Source organism: Nylanderia fulva, unplaced genomic scaffold (assembly GCF_048542155.1).
Source record: "Nylanderia fulva isolate GAGA-0341 unplaced genomic scaffold, ASM4854215v1 Scaffold15, whole genome shotgun sequence".
Lineage (NCBI taxonomy): Eukaryota > Metazoa > Arthropoda > Insecta > Hymenoptera > Formicidae > Nylanderia > Nylanderia fulva.
This window is the reverse complement of record NW_028189730.1, coordinates 3188433-3207938: the sequence shown is the minus strand read 5'-3', so window position 1 is coordinate 3207938 and position 19506 is coordinate 3188433. Positions and strand designations below refer to the sequence as shown.

Genomic DNA, 19506 nt, shown 5'->3' with positions numbered 1-19506 from the left:
TATGAACATTCAATTAAGCAAATAACCTTATTATTAACCTTCGATCGGTCATTCGTTATTTTTTTGCGGCCCAGGCACACATCTTGGGTCTCTAGAAAAATACAGAAACGTCTGTTTCAATGTCTGTGCGACAGATACTTGATCTTATTCTATCTACATATCACACATAATGTTACATTACAATTAATTGCAATTGACACATATTATTCGTCTATTTATTTTTCTTTCATCAAAAAATACGAAAAAAGGACTAGTATTTTTTTTTTATCTTTTAAATATCCCTATGTTTGTTCGTCAAGATTACTTCCGCAACATCATGTATAACATAGTGTGTGTACATGTTTGCAGAAACGTTGCATTAACATACAAATACATATTGCATTACATTGTCAAAAATTTTCCGAGAACGAGACATTTTAAAGGGATCCTAAGCTAATCTAAGTTTCATTTATGTTTTATCGACAAAATGTGAAGTTAGGTTCAGCTATAAATCTATTTATTGGCTATACAGATTGTTTTTTACCCGAAATTAAAACGCTTCGCCCTTTGTTAATATTAATACTTTAATTTGTACAGGCAAAAGACGGCGAAGCGTTCTAGTTTCGGGTAAAAAGCAACTTATTTAGCCGATAAATAGATTCATAGTTTATCTAATCTCACATCGCGTCGATGAAACAGGACGGAAATCACAGACTTCTCAAAGACGTTTAGGATCGTCTTAAAATCGCTGCAACTTTACATATTCTGTTTTAAATTTGACAGCAATATTGCAACCTTGCTACGCAACATTTCCGCAACGTTTCTGTAACTTTCCCGGGCTGCATAATTCAAAATGCTTACGGTTGCACGCATCAAACGTTCTATACCTATAGTAATACGAAAGGGCACGGATTGTAAGCGACCATTGTTCCTGGACTACAAAGACCGGGCTGCAATAAATTATTGCTGCTCTCTCGTAATCCCAAAATCCTGTCGCAATATGGCGGACGCCATAAGTGGAATGCGACCAATGCAAGATGTGTAGGTAAACTAACAGGAGAGAGGCATATTAATCGTCCCTTTATAATACGTGTTGTGACTTGGAATATTACTCTCTCTTTCTCTCCACTCCTTGATATCTTCCCCCGGATTATTCCAAAAATGTAGCCAATAAATTATATATATGTATACTCAATTTTATTATTTTTACTACAATATTCCAAAAATTCTTATTAACACATTTTTCACGAAATTAATCCTATCTTACATTGTTTCCGACAAATATTATTTTAATAAAAACAAATATATATATATATATATATATATATATATATATATATGTATATATTAATATAAAATCTAAAAAAATATATTTTTTTAAATATAAAATATAAAAAATAATTTTTAAATATAAAATATAAAAAAAAATATCTATTTTATTAAAACAATATTTGTCGGGAACATTGTAAGATATAGTAATAATTTCTGAATGATCTGTTAATAAGTGTATTTTTGGAATATTATTTGCAGTAAAATAACTCACGAAAACAACACGTCAACCAGATTACAGTTAACACGTACATAATATATATACGCGTTTACGATGAATATATCATACGCAACGAAAATAAATGCCAAGACAAACATACGATGTAATGCGGATGCTTGCACTTTAATAATTTTAGAACAAGGATTAAGATTCGTTGCGCAAATCGCGTATATAGCGAGGAATTTCCGAAAGTCATTCAACTTTCTTACGACATAAATAATGTTTCAGAGTGACAGCAATTACGTTCATTAAGGTTTTACAAGTTCTCCAGCATGGCGGCTGTTCAGCGCCGTTCGTTCTTGTTCGTTGAAAAAAAAGGACGACGACAGGCTATTCATTAGATAGAAAAATCTTAATAAAGCTCTCTCTCTATTATTTTTCATCTATATAATAAAGCAATTTTTCTCAAGATAAAATAAAAAGTAACAAAAATCGTAGCATCTATTTAAGTAGGATAATTATCCTAAAAATAGTAGTAGAGATTGTACAAGTTTTTTAATCATTATTTTTCGAAGTCGAGGTTATTTAAAATAATTAATAATAAATAAGATAGATATATCAAAGAGAATAAAGTGAAAAGAAACAGTACTTTATTTATTCCATAATTTGCTTCGATAATAAATTAATTATTAAATTTTTTTGCTTGAATAAACTTTGTTGAGACAAAAAATGGGGAAAGAAATTTTGCCGATAATTTCCGAGGTAACAGCTTGTAACAGCTTCACGTGGTCCATTTTGTTTGACACTTACCGGGGATGCTGGTACCAAGGGCGACAAATACCACCGCGGTGACGGAGTCCTTAATGCCCAAAGTGCAACCAAAATACGAGGCGACGTCGCCGATTACTGCCGTCACAACACCGATCCCTAGGATGCTGACGATGAAGCACAAGTAGCCGCTGGCTATATCTGAAATTCAATGAAAAATTCCTCTTTATATTTACCCACATTTCAATATCACATTTTGACAAGTAATTTTACACACACATACATATATACACATATTTATTATTATTATTTATTTATTTTTTATTTATTATTTATTTATTAATTATTTATTTAAAATTATTTTTTTAATTATTATTATTGTTATTTTATTATTATTATTTATTATTATTATTTATTATTTACTTATTTTTATTTTTACAAATTTTTTTATTTTACACACACACACACACACATATGTATGAAAAATATTAGGAGATGATTCTCTGTCGAAAATTAAGGGGAGTTCTTTATATTTTTATTTAAAAAAATATTAATAAATATTCTTTCTATTAGTAAAAAATGTTCACCAAATTTTATTTTTGTAATTTTTCTGAAATTTGAAAAGAATAAAAATTTTTAAATTGAATCTGCAAACTGTGCAAATAATGAAAATATTCCAAAGACTGGGGATAATCAGTTAATATATGCAATTATCGCGTATCGATAAAATGCCGAGAAAATAAGATTTAAAAAAATAACAAAAATTGATTAAAATAATACAATCGTGATTGTTAAAATTTATTTCAGTAATAATTGTAACGAGTATAAAATCAATAGTGTTTTTGAAGTTTAAATACATTTAAAATAACATTGTTAAATAGTGTCGAAGGAACGAATGCTTTAATTATTTTGCGCGATATGCAATTAAACTGTGTGCGAATTACAAAAGGCGACGATGCTCTCGAAAACCACCCTACATAACCGTACGTTCGAGAACTCTCAATTAAGAGTCCGCATAATTTTTTCCTCGTCTGTATTTACTCTCGGGAATAATCGCCGCACACTTTAGCTTAATCTCATATATAGGTTGTACATCAATCACGAAGTTTTAAACGTGCTATAATTCCGTCTTTATTTTCGACAAATGTAAACTCAATTTTGGCAAGTAATTTACACACATATACATACATATATGTATACAGGATATATCTAAATAAATGCGAAAAATTTAAGGAGATGATTTTTTGTCGAAAATTCATTTCTTATATTTTTATTTTTAAAAAATATTAATAAATACCCTTTTTATTAGTAAAAAATATTCACCAAGTTTCATTTTTTTAATTTGTCTGTTTGAAAAAAAAATAAAAGTTTTTTATTTTTACGTCCCTCTTTAGAAAAGTATAATTCCTCAGGAAGGGATGTAAGAGTATATGTTTATATAAGAAACTCCCCTCAATTTTCGACAAAGAATTATCTAAAATTTTTTGCATTTATTTAGATACTCTCTGTATATGCATCAAAAAATATATAAAAAATATATAAAATATATATAAAAGTATAATATAAAAATATATATAAAATATATATATATATAAGTGTAATATAAAAATAATGTATAAAAATAATATATAAAAAAGATGTGTTAAATTGAAGCTTGTATTTGTGTGTATATCTCTAAAAACGGTAGATTGAAATAATATAATATCGATTCAACTAGAACAAAAAAGGGATAACGGGTTCTGCTTCCGGTTCGGTTCACCGGCTTATCCGAAATGTTATCCATCAGTGTCATATATAAAAAAAATGTGAGAGGAACATTCCACGAACAAACCCTACTGACATTTTCATCCAGTAGCTCTCTCGAGAGAGAGACAGGACATAACGGGGCTGTCATGAAAAGAATTATACAACTCCGCAACACAATATTCGTTCTAGAGGATACTAATGTAATTTCTCAATAAAATAATCACGACTAGACGATTATATCAATTTTTAACCGCTATTAACGAAACGAAGCTCTTTCACGTCAGAATCGACATCGCACAACAAAGGTATCGATAATAACAATTCTAACAATTTTCCGCCTGCAATATAACAACAATAAAACAACTTCGAAAATAATAAATACACGCAACGAGATATTGTTTTCTCAAATCCCAATCGAAAATCCGAGTATTAAGTTCGCCAGAGAGAATGCAGAGCCAAACATAACGAGCACTTTAAAATATTGCTAGATAGCCAATTAACGAATGTAACGTTTTAATATCGAATAGATACAGCGCACTAAATGATAATGATAAAACGTTTCCGTTTCTGTGGAAACGTTTTAATCGAAAGATAAAATTGCGAAATACGAAAATTATTAAATTCATATTAATACACACATATGCATTAATATAAGAACTTTAATACTTTATAACTTCAATAGCATCTAACTTTAATGCATAAAATCATATACAAAAGTAGTAATTGCAAATATAGACAATAACTGTATTTAAAAAAAAATACTACGATATTATATTTAAAAAATTAATATATTATATTATATTAAAAAATTATATTAAAAATGTAATATATTAATATATAAGTTTTTACTTAAGAAATATTCTTTTTAAACTTATAAAATTATTTTATTATATGTTTATATACAGTTTCTTATTGTTATGCATCAAATATAAAGTTCGATGCATCCAATAATAATTTTTTGATATAATAATTAATTTAAACGCTGCTATAATTTAGATTTTTTATTTGTATGTTACAGACAGCTAGTAGCTTGAACATCCGCTGCTGTGCATCGGTGAGTGAGATAAACTTTTATTTAATTTCGAGATAACGAATTTATAGATCGGAGATAGTAGTAAATTAGTAGATAATAATAGATAGTAGTAGATAGTAGATTGTAGACAGATTCGTTGCCTCAAAATGGATAGACTAGCATAAATTAGATCAAACTTACTTAAATTGAACTTTTGATAGATTAATACTCATAATTAAGCATAATAAAGCATATCACATATACAAGTGTAAATTAAAGTATAAATTAAGGAAAAATATAAAAAGAATTTCAATTCAGATTTCATTTATTTATTTTACTTAAAGAATACGCATTTGTGATATTATTAATTGTATATACATAATGATAACTGCGTTATATAAAAATAATTTACTCTTTTAACAAACATTGATTAGCCTAATCTTTTGTTTAGCCTAGTCTATCCATCTATGTAGTGACTTGAAAATATTTTACTTTGATTGATGTAAATTCAAATTATCGATTAGTTAAATAATGTATATAATATGAACGTTTTTAATAAATTTTATTATAAATTTATTATAAATAATAAAATTATAAATTCAACGACGTATGTTAAACAATCGTGATATCTCACGATCGTATCGGAGCGTAAAATTACATTCATGCACTGGCAATGATAATTAGCCAGAAACGAAAGGAATTTCTCTCCTTCATTGAGATCAAAGCTACATCCCCAGAATGATTGTGGCCAATAAAGGTAGGTCCACTAGCCTAAAAAGCACCTAATTGATTTAATTGTGTAAACAACGCTGTTGTAAAATACAGGACAACGTAAAAACCGCGATATATTCGAGTTCATACTTATATATATCTATATCTACAATATTATATAAAAATAATATATAGTATTTTATTATATATTATATAATTTTTTATATTATATAATTATATAATATAAAATATTATATAATACATATATAATAAAAAAATATATATATATATATACAGGGTGTAACTAAACAAAAGTATACGAAGCACACCATCAGATGCAGGACGACAAACCAAATCGAAAAGTCCTGAGCCATTTTTTAATCTGAGCTTTATTTTTGACGCTATAAATTGTTAAAATTGGCCAATCAGCGCGTGGAAAACAGCGTAGATGGCGTCTTAGTAGGCGCCTGATAGTGTGTTTCATATACTTATTTTGTTTAGTTACACCCTCTATAAGTATATATGTATATGATATAAATAAAAGTTATAATTACTACTATAAATATATAATAATAAAAATAATAATATAATAATAATTATTATTTTTATCTTTAGGACGTGATGTATTGAAATTTGCGTTTATACGTTGATAGACTTCCGTTTTCATGCAAATTGCGGGAAGATAGGTAGTGCACTTCGCTTTGCACGTTGAAAATTGTCGAGCTCTCCGTGTTTTTACGGGCCTCGCTCGCGCGGAAAGCAATGGCTGATGGATCTCTCGCTTCACCTAGAAAGTTGTCAACCCATCCAGAACTATGGTATAACTAAATCAGTTTACACGGTGCGAACGTCGCCCTATTATTTCGACGCACACGTTATTGACGATCAAATTTCACTTGCCCCAATTATCTTCCCGAAAACGTGTATTCCTCCTCTCTCAAATGAATATTTATGCATATCTGAAATTTGACGAAAAATCGAAGGCTAAATTTCTTTCATACAACGTCGCCTGCAAATACAAATTTCGATACATCGTCCGTCTCTCTTCGAAACTAATAAAGCCGGACAAGAGCTGAATTTTTGCTGCTTTTCCGCAGCATCAAATTGAGATTTATGGCATTGTTTCTGCTTCTTTATGTACTCGTACCTATGTATATGTATGGCTTTGACAACAAGAGAAAATTATTATTAGAGATCTTTATGGGAAGGCACGTTTACGGTAAACGTGGGCGTAAATATAGCTTAAAGAGTCTGCAAACACGCGGTTAGTTTTACTGTTAACACGTGGCCGATGTATATTATCGCAGCACGCTTGCTGTAATCTCTTGCTAAACTCAGCTGATTTATTAACGTGTTTCGCTATCCCCTTTTCAAGCGAAACTCGCCCCTTATTACTCCCCCTGATTACATTATATGTAATAATTAATTATCGAAAAATTAGCAGGCTCGAAAACTCCCGAGAGATCGAGTATAATAAGAGCTTGTATACTATAACTTTATTAAACTAAATATCAGGAAATATTAAAGTCAATTCTAATATCAGTTTAACTAGGGTAATACTAATTTATATAATACGTTACATTTTAAAGAAAAAATATTTATATTTTATATGTATATTTTAATAATTGTCCACTTTATGCAGATGCCATTTTTTAATTTTAATTAAAAAAAAATTTAAGTTTCTGATTTTTTATTTTTGGCTACTTTTTATATTTTTTATCGTTTATATTTTATTTATTCTTAATTATTTTATTATGCCACAATAATTTTATAAAAAGTAATATATTTATGTTATAAAAAATAAATGATATAATATTATATATTGTTATGAATTATATATATTGTATATTTAATTTAATTTTTTATTTCTGACTACTTTTTATATTTCTTGTCGTTTATTTTATTTATTTTTAATTATTATTTTATTATGACAATAATTTTATAAAAAATAATATATTTATATTATAGAAAATAAATGATATAATATTACATATTATTATTATGAATTATTATATTTTATATTTAATTTATTTTCTGTATTGAAACAAAATTGCTGTATTTTTTTTCGCACAAGTTTTCGCAAATCTAATTATTTCATAATAGTTATATACTTTTAAAATATGACATTATCTGAAGCGAGAAGAGAAGCTTTCTCGAGAAAGAGAGTTTTTCGTAATTTATTAGTCTTACTCAGGCAAACCTACCGTTTCTTTTCTTCGACAAATCTATCAGTTTCTAACTCTTATTGAGAAAAACTTGTTTAGTATCTCGAACACAGCCGTACACAGAGCCGGAACAGCTATTGTCGTAAATTCTGCGAACGAAAATTACTTTGGAAAAGAGTATGCGGGTGCAGGTCGCCGTAAATCACGCGAAAATTTCGTGGAAAAGCAGAGAACGGTGCTCGCGTGTGCATCTTCTATGTATGTATGTATGTCGTGCATTTATCTCTATACAAGTATACGGGTATATTCATGGGATTTCTTAACATTTTCAAAAAGCCGCGAAACTGAAATATTACGCACACGCTATGTATTATATATATATAATCCGTAAATTAAATATTTCAATTCTCGTCCTCGTATTTTATCACCTATTTTCTTTTATAATTTCTCTCAAAATTTATCTCTCCTTTTCTGGAGGCAAAAATAAAAAATTACAAATTTTGCTAAAAATACAAAAAGATCAAATCTTCAAGAAATAAAGATATATTTTTCACGCGGTTAGACATATTATTTAAATCCAAAATGCCATTTATTTGAACCATAAATTAATTCTTAGATGTTATACAAAGCAAATGCAAGAAGAAATATTGATTTATATACAATACATAAAAAAACTAGCTTTTTTCATCAAATGTCTTATTGCGAAAAAATTGCGTTTAGGAAAATTATGAATTTTGCAACAATATCTTGCCTCATAATAGTTGCATAATTCTAGAATTTGGGTGATTTAAAAATTTTTAAATTCTACGAACATAAAATTTGAGAAGTATGCCAATTGTGAAAAATATAAGATTATTATTTCCATGACAGCCAAGAATCTTCTTTATTCACTTTTTATTTTATTTTTTTTTTTTATATATATTTTATTGTCGAGTAAAATTGTTTATCGCAAGCTTTCGATTTTGTTTGTAAAATCGGAACGTCTACATATATTATTCTACAGGGTTGGATAAGTTAATAATTTTTTTAAACTAAGTTAAATTTTGATTTTTATATAGAAATATATTTCTTAGTAATTACAATTGACTAAATAAATACAAAAATTAATAATACTTTAATTTAAAAATAAGCTAAGGTAAAAGTTATTAACTTTGTAACTTTTTTTATCTTTTAACTAATTAACTAGTTATTAGCCAACTCTGTTTATTCTACCTTAAATCTCTACATTTTTTTAACAAAAAAATTAAGGAAGTTTAAGGTCAAAAATAACTAGTTGAAGTTAAAAATTAATACATTTTAAATAAACTAAGCTAAGTTAAAAGTTATTAACTTTTTAACTTTTTTTATTTTTTAACTAATTAACTAGTTATTACCCAACCCTGTTTATTCTACCTTAAGTTTCTACATTTTTTAAACAAAAAAAGATTCAGGAAGTTTCTCATTTTGACAACTTTTAGCTATCTAAGGTTTTCTCTCTCTCGAAAAATGGGGCGAGAAGGAGCGGAATAAATGCAGGTTTGCATCTTGTAACGAAGCGTTGATTTATAAGAATGGCGAGAGAAAAAGAGAGAGAAGGAGAGAGCAAGAGGAAGAGAAGAATAAACAGGATGAAACTACGTTGCTCGATACAGTAGTTTCCCGAGCTCTTGCCAGTTCAGCAGGCTTTCGCGATTGTGCTCGCTGAAATAAAACACGTCTTTCCCTTGTCCCTTTCCTCATCCCTGCTTCGTCGTCTTTCCTCGTTTTCTTCCACCCGATGGAAGCGGAGCGTCGTGACTAAAGGCGCCGACAAACCCTTTCGTATATAGTTTGAAAAAAAAAGGGAAAGAGAGAAGAGAAAACAAAGGAAAAGTCGGAAATTAAAGAAAAGTCGAATTAAACGAAACTGAGAAGAGCGAAAAGCGCTTGGGAAAAATCCAAGAAAAATCTATGAAATAAAATAGCAGAAGCAATAAGAATTCTTTCTCATGCTCCTTACAAAGTTACAAGAGAAGAATCTATATAAGAGCCTTTTCACGTAAAGTTGATACATTTTTCTCCTGAAGTACCGTGTCTTTTTTTTATGTATTTCTAAAAAAAGTCTATATTAATCTGTTAAAATAAATGATTTAAAATCAATTTATATTTATAACTATCCCCGTTTTTTTGCATATATTTTTATATTAATTTAAGGGGATGCTTACCATGTTTGTTTTACCGATTTTGAATTCAATGGCTTTTTTTTTATTGGCTATACAGATTAAAAAATCCTTTTCCACAATTAAAGTATGATAATAATGAACGAGGAGTGCTGCAATTTCGTATAAAAAAACAATAAAAGTTAAAAGATTAGTTTTTTTATCGGCCTCTTGCATCAGCTCGTAACAATACTTATTTAATACAAAAGTTCTGTAGTTTATTTGTGCACAAAATATGGCGCTCTCAATAGAAATGACATGAAAGAATAATGCAAAAGTAATAAAAATATTATCAATACTTTCATTGTGGAGGATTTTTCAATCTGTATATTCAATAAAAAGTGAACCTAACCTAACTTAAAGTCGGTAAAACAGAACTAAGGCAGCATCTCCTTAACGTAAAAATATTAATTGAACTGTTGAATAATTTTTAATTAATAAGTTTATACGAGTATGCACCCGCAAATATTAAGAAAATCGGGTGAAAATCCGGACATGAAAGGCTTGATTCGGTGCCCCTCCCGTTTCGCCTTCCAGATTGCGCCATCATAAGCGCCCGATGATGCGTTTCGATCGAAATTCACTTTACCTTCCATCGCGTCAAAGCCGATTGCAATTTCGTGTCTGTCGACGTCGTTTTCACGTAAGATTGCAACCACCATTCGCATTTGCGAGTTGAATTATTACCCCGAGGGCATACTAAAAGCATCTTTTCGCATCGCATAACGTATATCGATTTTATCAAACTCTTTAGCGATAACGAACACCTGCTTTTCTGACCCCATAATCTTGCCGTGAGGCATCACAATAAGAACTTTCTTATATATAAGAAAATTCTTATTGTGATAGATGTCTTCAAGATATATATATATACCTTGAAGAGTAACAAATTCTCAGAAAATTTATTTTATATATAGAAAATTATATTCATTAAAAAAAATTGTTAACTTGACTAAACCTCTCAACTAAACTATTATTTTGTTAATTGAACATATATTAATAATTAAGTCAAATACATCTTTTGTTCGATTTAATATGTTATATTTAATTTAAATATCTTTATGTTTAGTTCACAAAATATTATTTAGTTGAACGGTTTAGTCAAGTTAACAATTTTTTTTAGTGTATATATATGCAAATAAAATTATTATATACATATATATATATATATATGTATATAAGTTAAAATATAATAAATTCTCTGAGAATGTATGTGTGATTTATAATAACTAATAAACAAGACAACAAATAAATGCAAACATTTCTAAAATACACTGAAAAAATTATTTAATTACTCAAATAAATATTTATTTCAATACTATTTTATACATTATTTTTTTTAAACTAATAATATTTCATTTGCTGCGAAAAAATATTTATTTGATATAATACATTCTTTTTCAAAACAGAGAAATATTTATTTGTTTCAAACAAATGTGTAAATAGAACTATTCAAGTAAATATTTATTTGAGTTCAATAGTTTTGTTTTCAATCTAGATAATCATCCTTCTTTTATATTTTACTCATTGAGATATGAAAGAAGATATATAAAACACAGAGATCTATTTTCTTTTTTTCGTACTTGCTTACGACTTTTTTCATAACTCCGTGAAAATATATTCTAACTAAATGACCTATTTACGAGAGACAATATATTCTCACTAAAAACCTATTTAACTCTTATTTCAGACGCACACAAACACACATTTCTCATTAACAGTTTGATATACTATAAAATTAAAAATTTATTACTCCTCTTAACTATATATATATATATATATATATATATATATACATATATATTTCAGGGGATGTCGACCATGTCTGTTTTACCACCTTTGAGTTCAAGGGCTTTTCTTTTTATTGGCTATACAGATTGAAAAATCTTTCTGCATAATTAAAGCAATTTCATATAAAAAAAACAATAAAAATTAAAAAATTACAGTCTTTTTATCGACCTCTTGCATCAGCTCGTAACATTACTTATTTAATACAAAAGTTCTGCGGTTTATTTGTGCACAAAATATGGCGCTTCCAATAGAGACGACATGAAAGAATAATATAAAAGTAATAAAAATATTATCAATACTTTCATTGTGGAGAATTTTTCAATCTGTATATTCAATAAAAAGCGAACCTAACCTAACTTAAAGTCGATAAAACAACAACGGCAGCATCCTCTTAAGTGATACGAATTCAGTAGAGATTACTAGTACTTACCGGTAGGCGGGACAAAGGCGAAGAGAACTTTCCAGAAGATAGTGAGCGAATGCATGAGATAATCCATCGCCGATGGCGGAGAGGGTTGACCACCCTCCTCGTCTTCGTCGCCTCCGCTGACGGTCAGCGCTTCCGTGAATTGTTCCTTCCAAGAGCTCGTGCCTGAAAATGGATTTTAGAATTCCTACATCAGAAAAAGGAGAAAAGAGAGAGATATTTAAATAAATTTTTAATTTTTTAAAATATCTTCGGTTTTTATAAAAATTATTTGAAAAAATCAATGATTATTCTTAAAATAATGAGACAATATTTGGAAAATTAATTAAATTAAATAACATTATTTAGTGATATAATTTTTGTTTATTATTATGCATTAAATAAGCGAAAAAGAAATCAACTTTTTTTCTCAGAAAGAAAACACGATACCGAATGTGTACTGATGTAGTAAACTAATTTGAGGTATACGTATGTATATTTAAAAACCCATGAGTATATCGAACAAGTGAATGAAGCGTTTTATCGAGGGCGACGGTCGAAAATGCTTTGAGCGATTCCACTTCACAAGGTGAACGAAGGCAGAAAATGCAGAAAGGAAAATCGAACAAAGAAAAGCTCACTATAATAGAGCAATGCGATATTTTCCGCTAGTCAACTTCATTATCTCACACACATACACATACAAAAAAAAACACATAAGTAGTATATTAACACTTCATTTAATTTATTATGTATAACATGCGAGATTTTATTTAAATATTTTATCTGATATATATGTATGAATTATTTATTTACACCTTTATTTGTATACTTGAATAATTATTTATTTATATCTTTATTCAAATATGGAGAGACGTGACAATTATTGACATTTATCATAAATATTAATAATTCTGTCGTATAAAATAACCGATAAAATATAAGCCTTTTGAATTTATTTAGCTGACGGCAAATCAATAATTTCTGCAATAATACGGGAAAAAGCTATTCTTTTAAATAGCCATTATTGTGTAAAACATGACGATTGCATTTTTGAGAGAAACGATTCAAAGAGAGGTGAAGAGAATGGAAGAATTTTGTTCTCTCGTGTAAAGGAGAAAAATATTTTAAAAAAACCTGCTATAAAAAAAATAAGGTGTCACCGCGACTTCTCGATCCGGAGCTTTCCGGAGGCGAGATGCCTTTGAGGAACGAAAAGCACGCACGGAACAGAGTTTCCTAACATGAGGCAAAGGAGGGCCTCCGGAATAGCGCGAGAGGAGGAAACGAACAGAACAGAGACTTCTTGCTGAAACTGATAGCTGCAGAGAGATTCGCGCTTTCCATTGTCTTCTCTGTGTCTTCGGGAGTCGATAACGAAAGCGAATCCGACACAGAGAGCGTCATTTTCGAGGAAATTTCATTGGAAATTTACGGTATTCATATAGTACGAGAGAGAGAGGTGACAATGCTGCTTCGTTAGGAATTTTATTCCGCGTTGCTAGTCGTGAAAAATTAGTCAAATTATATCATTGTTTCAATGATATAACAGTGCTATTTATAAAATTATTAATAAAATAGGTTTGTGTAATTTTACATTTTTTCTGCGGTTTGGAAAAAGTCTATCGCGTCAAATTTTTGAGGAAAAATGGCATTGAAATCTAAAAAAAATGTTTTTATTATTTTTAAACCTAAAATTATACAGATCTGTAATTTATCTCTTTTTCTCTCTAAAATCCTAAAGCATGAAAGCGTGAGAAGAATTATTTAATATATCTAACTGAATGCACGCATCTACAATTAATATCAAAGCCTTAAATTTTATTCTGGATCGCGAAAAATAAATTGCGAAAATTATTAAAATTATCATTATACTTCCATTATATAACAATATCGTTTATAAATTAATTAATAACACAGGTATAACTTTATATTTTTTCTGTGATCTGGAAAAAATCTATTGCGTCAAGTTTCGAGGAAAATGGTATTAAAATTTCCTTAAAAAATGTGTTTTTATCATTTTTGAAAATTCGTAGCAGAACTTTGGAACTTCTTTTTCAGACGCAAAATTATACAGACCTATAATTTATCTCTTTTTCTCTCTAAAATCCTAAAGTATGAGAGGAACGATTTGATATATGCATCTGAATGCTTATCTACAATTAATATCAAAGTCTTAAATTTTGTTCCGTCTTGCGGATCGCAAAAAATTATTAAAATTATTATAATAATGGTGTCAATTATAATAACGGTGTCATTTATAAATTAATTAATAATAATACAGATTTGCATATAATTTTACATTTTTTTCTGCGGTGTAAAAAAAATGGCATTGAAAGCTCCCCAAAAACGCATGTTTAAAAGTTCGTAATAAAAAATGTACAAGAGACTTCGGAACTTCTTCTTTCGCAGACCCGTGTAATTTATCTCTTTCCCTCTTTATAAAGCCCGAGAAGAACAATTGTACTTGAACACACATCTCCAATTAATATCAAAGTCTTAAGAGGATGCTGCCGTAGTTCTGTTTTACCGACTTAAAAATTCAGGTTAGGTTCACTTTTTATTAAATATACAGATTGAAAAATTCTCCACAATGAAAGTATTGATAATATTTTGATTACTTTTGTATTATTCTTTCATGTCATCTCTATTGGGAGCGCCATATTTTGTGCACAAATAAACCGCAGAACTTTTGTATTAAATAAGTAATGTTACGAGCTGATGCAAGAGGCCGATAAAGGACTGTAATTTTTTAACTTTCATTGTTTTTTTAAACGAAATTTCAGCGCTCTCCGTTCATTATTATCAGTACTTTAATTGTGGAGCAGGTTTTTTTAATCTATATAGCCAATAAAAAGAAAAGCCGCGAAACTCAAAGTCGGTAAAACAGACATGGTCAGCATCCTCGTAAATTGCCGGTTCAATTTTCCAGAGAGAGAAACGCGACGCGGCGCGGAATGGAAAGAAATTTCACGGAGAATATGAAGTAATGCGAAAAGTGAAGTATGACGGAACATGAAAACGGCCGCATAGCGCGAGTGCGGCAAAAAGGGAGGGAAATGGGAGGAGGTTGCGGGAAACGCAGAAACGTGAGAATCATGCATATGGCGTCCGGGGGGAGTCTTGAATTTCACGAGTCCCACCCCACCCCCTCTTTTTCCTCCCCCTCCCCCTCTGCATAACACGCCGCATTCCTCGGGGTTGCATTTCTGAAGAGCTCCAATCTAGATGTTCGCGAGTCCCGCGATGCGCATTTTATCCTCCATTGGGAAAGGTTAGGTTAAGCTCGGGAGTTGGGGATGTTTCTGTACCGTTCAATAATAAATTCACGACAGAGTTGGTGAAAAAAAAAGAGGGAGAGAATCCTCGGGGATCAACGTGAAAGATTTCATGCGTTTTATATAACTACATATATCAAAGTTGCAATACACCTTTCTTTGTAAGCGAGAACGCAATACAAGTCGAAAGAATTCCTTTTGCGGGGACCAGAAAACGTTAATAAGGAAAGAGAGGACGTCTATAAAAATTAAAATTACAGACTCTTATATTTATTGCTTCGAACAGAAAATGTATATCTCGTTCCTTCGAAATAACGTTATGTAAAATTAAGAAAAATTCCTTTTGCCGTACCTAACGATTTAAATTTTTAAACCTGATTCTTTCCTTTCTCCAAATAAATGGATAATGCTCCTGGTGGACCCGGAAGCTTCGTATCTTTATATATATATATACATATACACCGAGTTGTCCCCCGGAGAGAGAAAAAAGGTTTAAGGTGGAAACTCACCGAGTATTATGGAGGCGTTTGCTCGCTGGACGAGCTTATCCACTGTATTCTTGAACTCCTTGGACTCTTTGATCCTGATCTGAGCCCGGGATACCTCACCCAGCCGCGGTCTGCCCAGCAACGCCATTTTCTCCTCCTCCGTTCTCTCTTCCGGTTGCTTCATCTCGGCGGCCGCCGCCAGTCCTGCCTCCGCTGAAACCAGAAAATCGCATCTTGCTGCTTCAATGACGTTAGCATATGTTCCGCGGAGACGTGAGTCGCGAGCCGACTCGTGTGGACAGACAGAAAAACAGCGCGCACGTATCGGGCCTTCCCGTTTATTATTTTTCAAAAATTTTTTTATCGCTGAAACTATGGAATTTAGGAAAACATTTTTTTAATTTAATTTTAAATTGTTTAGTAATTTATTATTTAATTATTAATTTTTTAGTTGATTTTTAATTTATTTTTTTGGATCGTTGAGAAGTTTTTTTTAGTAAATTTATATACAAGAATTTCTATATCTAAGTGTGCAGAAATATTGACACTTTTAAATTAGACTGTTCGAGAGGAAATAAATTTTTGTTGTAAATTTCTTATTTTTCAAGAATTTTATCGCATGAAATTAAAGAATTCAGAGAAAAAAAATTTTTTTAATTTAATTTTTTTGTTTATTTTTTTAGGATCGTTGAGAATTTTTATTTAATAAATTTAATATAAGAATTTTTGTATCTAAATGTGTAGAAATATTAACACTTTTAAATTAGACTATTCGAGAGGAAATAAATTTTTCTTCTTTTTCAAGAATTTTATCGCATGAAATTATGGAATTCAGGAGAAAACTTTTTATTTTTTAAATTTGAAATTAAAAAAAATAAATTTTTTGTTTATAATATAATATTTTAATTAATTTTTTAGGATCGTTCAGAATTTTTCTGTACATTTAATACAAGAATTTGTGTATCTGTGTAAAAATATTGACAGTTTTAAATTCAAGAGGAAATAAATTTTGTTGTAAATTCTGAAGAAACGAATATTTTATATCTTCCAAAAATCATTTATTATTCGTGTTTATATACTTTTTTGCAAAAAAATATAAGAATATAAAATTACTTGTGTCTAATCTGTCTGAGAGATGGGAAAATTTATGATAAGCTATTCGATGTTTAAAGACAAGTTTGTCTGAAGATTGATCGCACGATAACAGTGCGGATAGTGATTGAGTGATTGATATCTCCGTGGAAATCTGCGCAAATAGGCTTTAAACGCGACAAACAGTTCGCGTGAACGCGGCTTTACTATCGATTTATCTCATGAATTATAGTCACGCGTTAGCCGCCTCTCTCAGGCTCTAATTCCGTGCTCCGCTACTCGCGTCTGACCACACGCCGACTCGCGTCACTTGAACCGATATTCCACTAGCGCGCACCGCGAAAGAGTCGATACACAACGACAGAACAAGAGAGTATATCCCATATGGGCCGTATACAAATACTTGGTACACTACAAAAATCGTTAACTTGCGACTAAACCTTTCAACTAAATTTCTTTTATTTTCTTCATTGAAATTATATAAGTCATGTACACGTTTGATTTAATATTATATTTAATTTAAATATAGATTTGATGTTATATTTAATTTAAATATTTTTGTATGTTTGATTAATAAAGTATTTATATGCAAGATTTAGTCAAGTTATCAATTTTTTCAGTGTATTAATTTTATCATTGCTTTACGTAATTTCGACGACAAGATTAATTTTTTCAAGCAATATTGTCTGATATATGTATATGTATTTAAAACATATATTTAAAAAATAATTACTATAAATAATTATTTTAATATATATTTTATATATATGTATATATATAATATATACTTAAAATATATATATTTAAAATTATTTAAAAAATTTAGCATGTAAAGCAATGTACTGAATTCTAGACTTCTTACACAATTTCGACGAAAAGGTTAATTTTTATAAGCAATATTATTTGATATATATATATATATTTTTTTTTTTTTTTTAAATATGTACTTAAAAAATAAATATTATATAAATAATTATTTTAATAGAATTTTTATATACTAAAAAAAATTTTTTAGGTTGCAAGGCCCTATACTAAATCTAAATCCTTGAATATAATTTGTTTAATAATAAAAATCTTGACGGTGTATTAAATTACACGAAATGTATGCGAAAAAAAATAAATCTATATGCTTCCAATGCATAAATAATCCAATTTGATAGATATTTACATTTTACATATATATTTAAAATATGTACTTAAAAATTAATTATTACATAAATAATTATTTTAATAGAATTTTTATATACTTAAGCAATTTTTTTAGACTGCAAAGCCCTATACTAAATCTAAATCCTTGAAAATAATTTGTTTAATAATAAAAATCTTGACGGTACATTAAATTGCATGAAATGTATGCGAAAAAAAAAATAAATCCGCTATGCTTCCAATGCATAAATAATTCCCCTGCAACCGCATTTATCTCCGCCATCGAGGGATGATCGATATTTTGCGTCGACGGGTATTTCGACCAATGACGAATGACGCACTCGTTGCTGTTGTCTCCTGTCCATGCCCGTAGTAGTACTTCATCATAAGAAATAGAAAAAAAAAAAATAAATCCGCAGCTGCAGATCCGAACGTATCGAAATAAAAAAAATAGCCAGGAGATAAGAGAGAAAAAGAACAAAGGATTTTATTATTATATACGATCGTGAAATTTTCATTAAAATCGACAAATTCCATCATATATTTTTAATATATGTATATATTCATTATAAAAATTATTCGCAAAAAAAAAAATAGTTTTTATTTTTGCGCTTTTTATCGTAAGAATCGAAGCGTTTAAGCGAGCAAATTTTTCTGAATTGATTGGTTACGTTTCAAACATTTCTATCGGAGAGAAAATGTGGTTAAATGTCATCCTTTTGTCGGAGATATTTCGCGCGAAGGAATCGACGAGAAAATTTCCCGTTTTCCTTCTTCGAGATAATTTCCGCTATTTTTCTACTGAATCGAAGACGATACCTTGGGATGGAATTTTGTGATTTGTGACTTACTTCATGCCTGAAATGTCGCTTTGCAGTTTCTATTGCAGTATAAATCTCGTATAAATAATATATAGGATTGCGGAATTTTGCGTCTTTTTTTTTCAGTAAATCCCTAATAAACTAACGGTTCATTTCTTCGTTTTAGCTTTTCCACTGACCTCCCATTATGGCATTACAAGAAAGAGCTTTTATGATACAACGATTTGCGACAGTGCGGATATAAATCATTCACGTAAAAAAATATATGTCTAAATACTTTTAAATATGTGGAAAATAAATAATTTATACATAGGTATTTTTTTCTATATATTTAGAAATATTTTGACATATTTTTTATGAGTTTTATATATTTATTTCATTCGTGTGTATCCAAAAATATATTTTTTAAGACGGAATATATGAAGTTTCTAAAAGTA

General features: G+C 29.3%; 1 protein-coding gene across 2 annotated transcripts in view; it reads right to left on the bottom strand.

Annotated features, from left to right (window-relative positions):
- Positions 1-19506, bottom strand: part of Calx (sodium/calcium exchanger 3) — an 85862-nt gene that overhangs the window by 13546 nt on the left and 52810 nt on the right. The window contains exons 4-6 of one of the 2 annotated variants that reach the window (XM_085480529.1): positions 16032-16223; positions 12269-12430; positions 2279-2437 (exon numbers count right to left, since the gene is read on the bottom strand). In XM_085480529.1, coding sequence (XP_085336655.1) covers positions 2279-2437; positions 12269-12430; positions 16032-16223 — 513 coding nt within the window. The remainder of the gene's footprint in view (positions 1-2278; positions 2438-12268; positions 12431-16031; positions 16224-19506) is intronic. The other variant, XM_085480530.1, reaches the window with a different exon arrangement.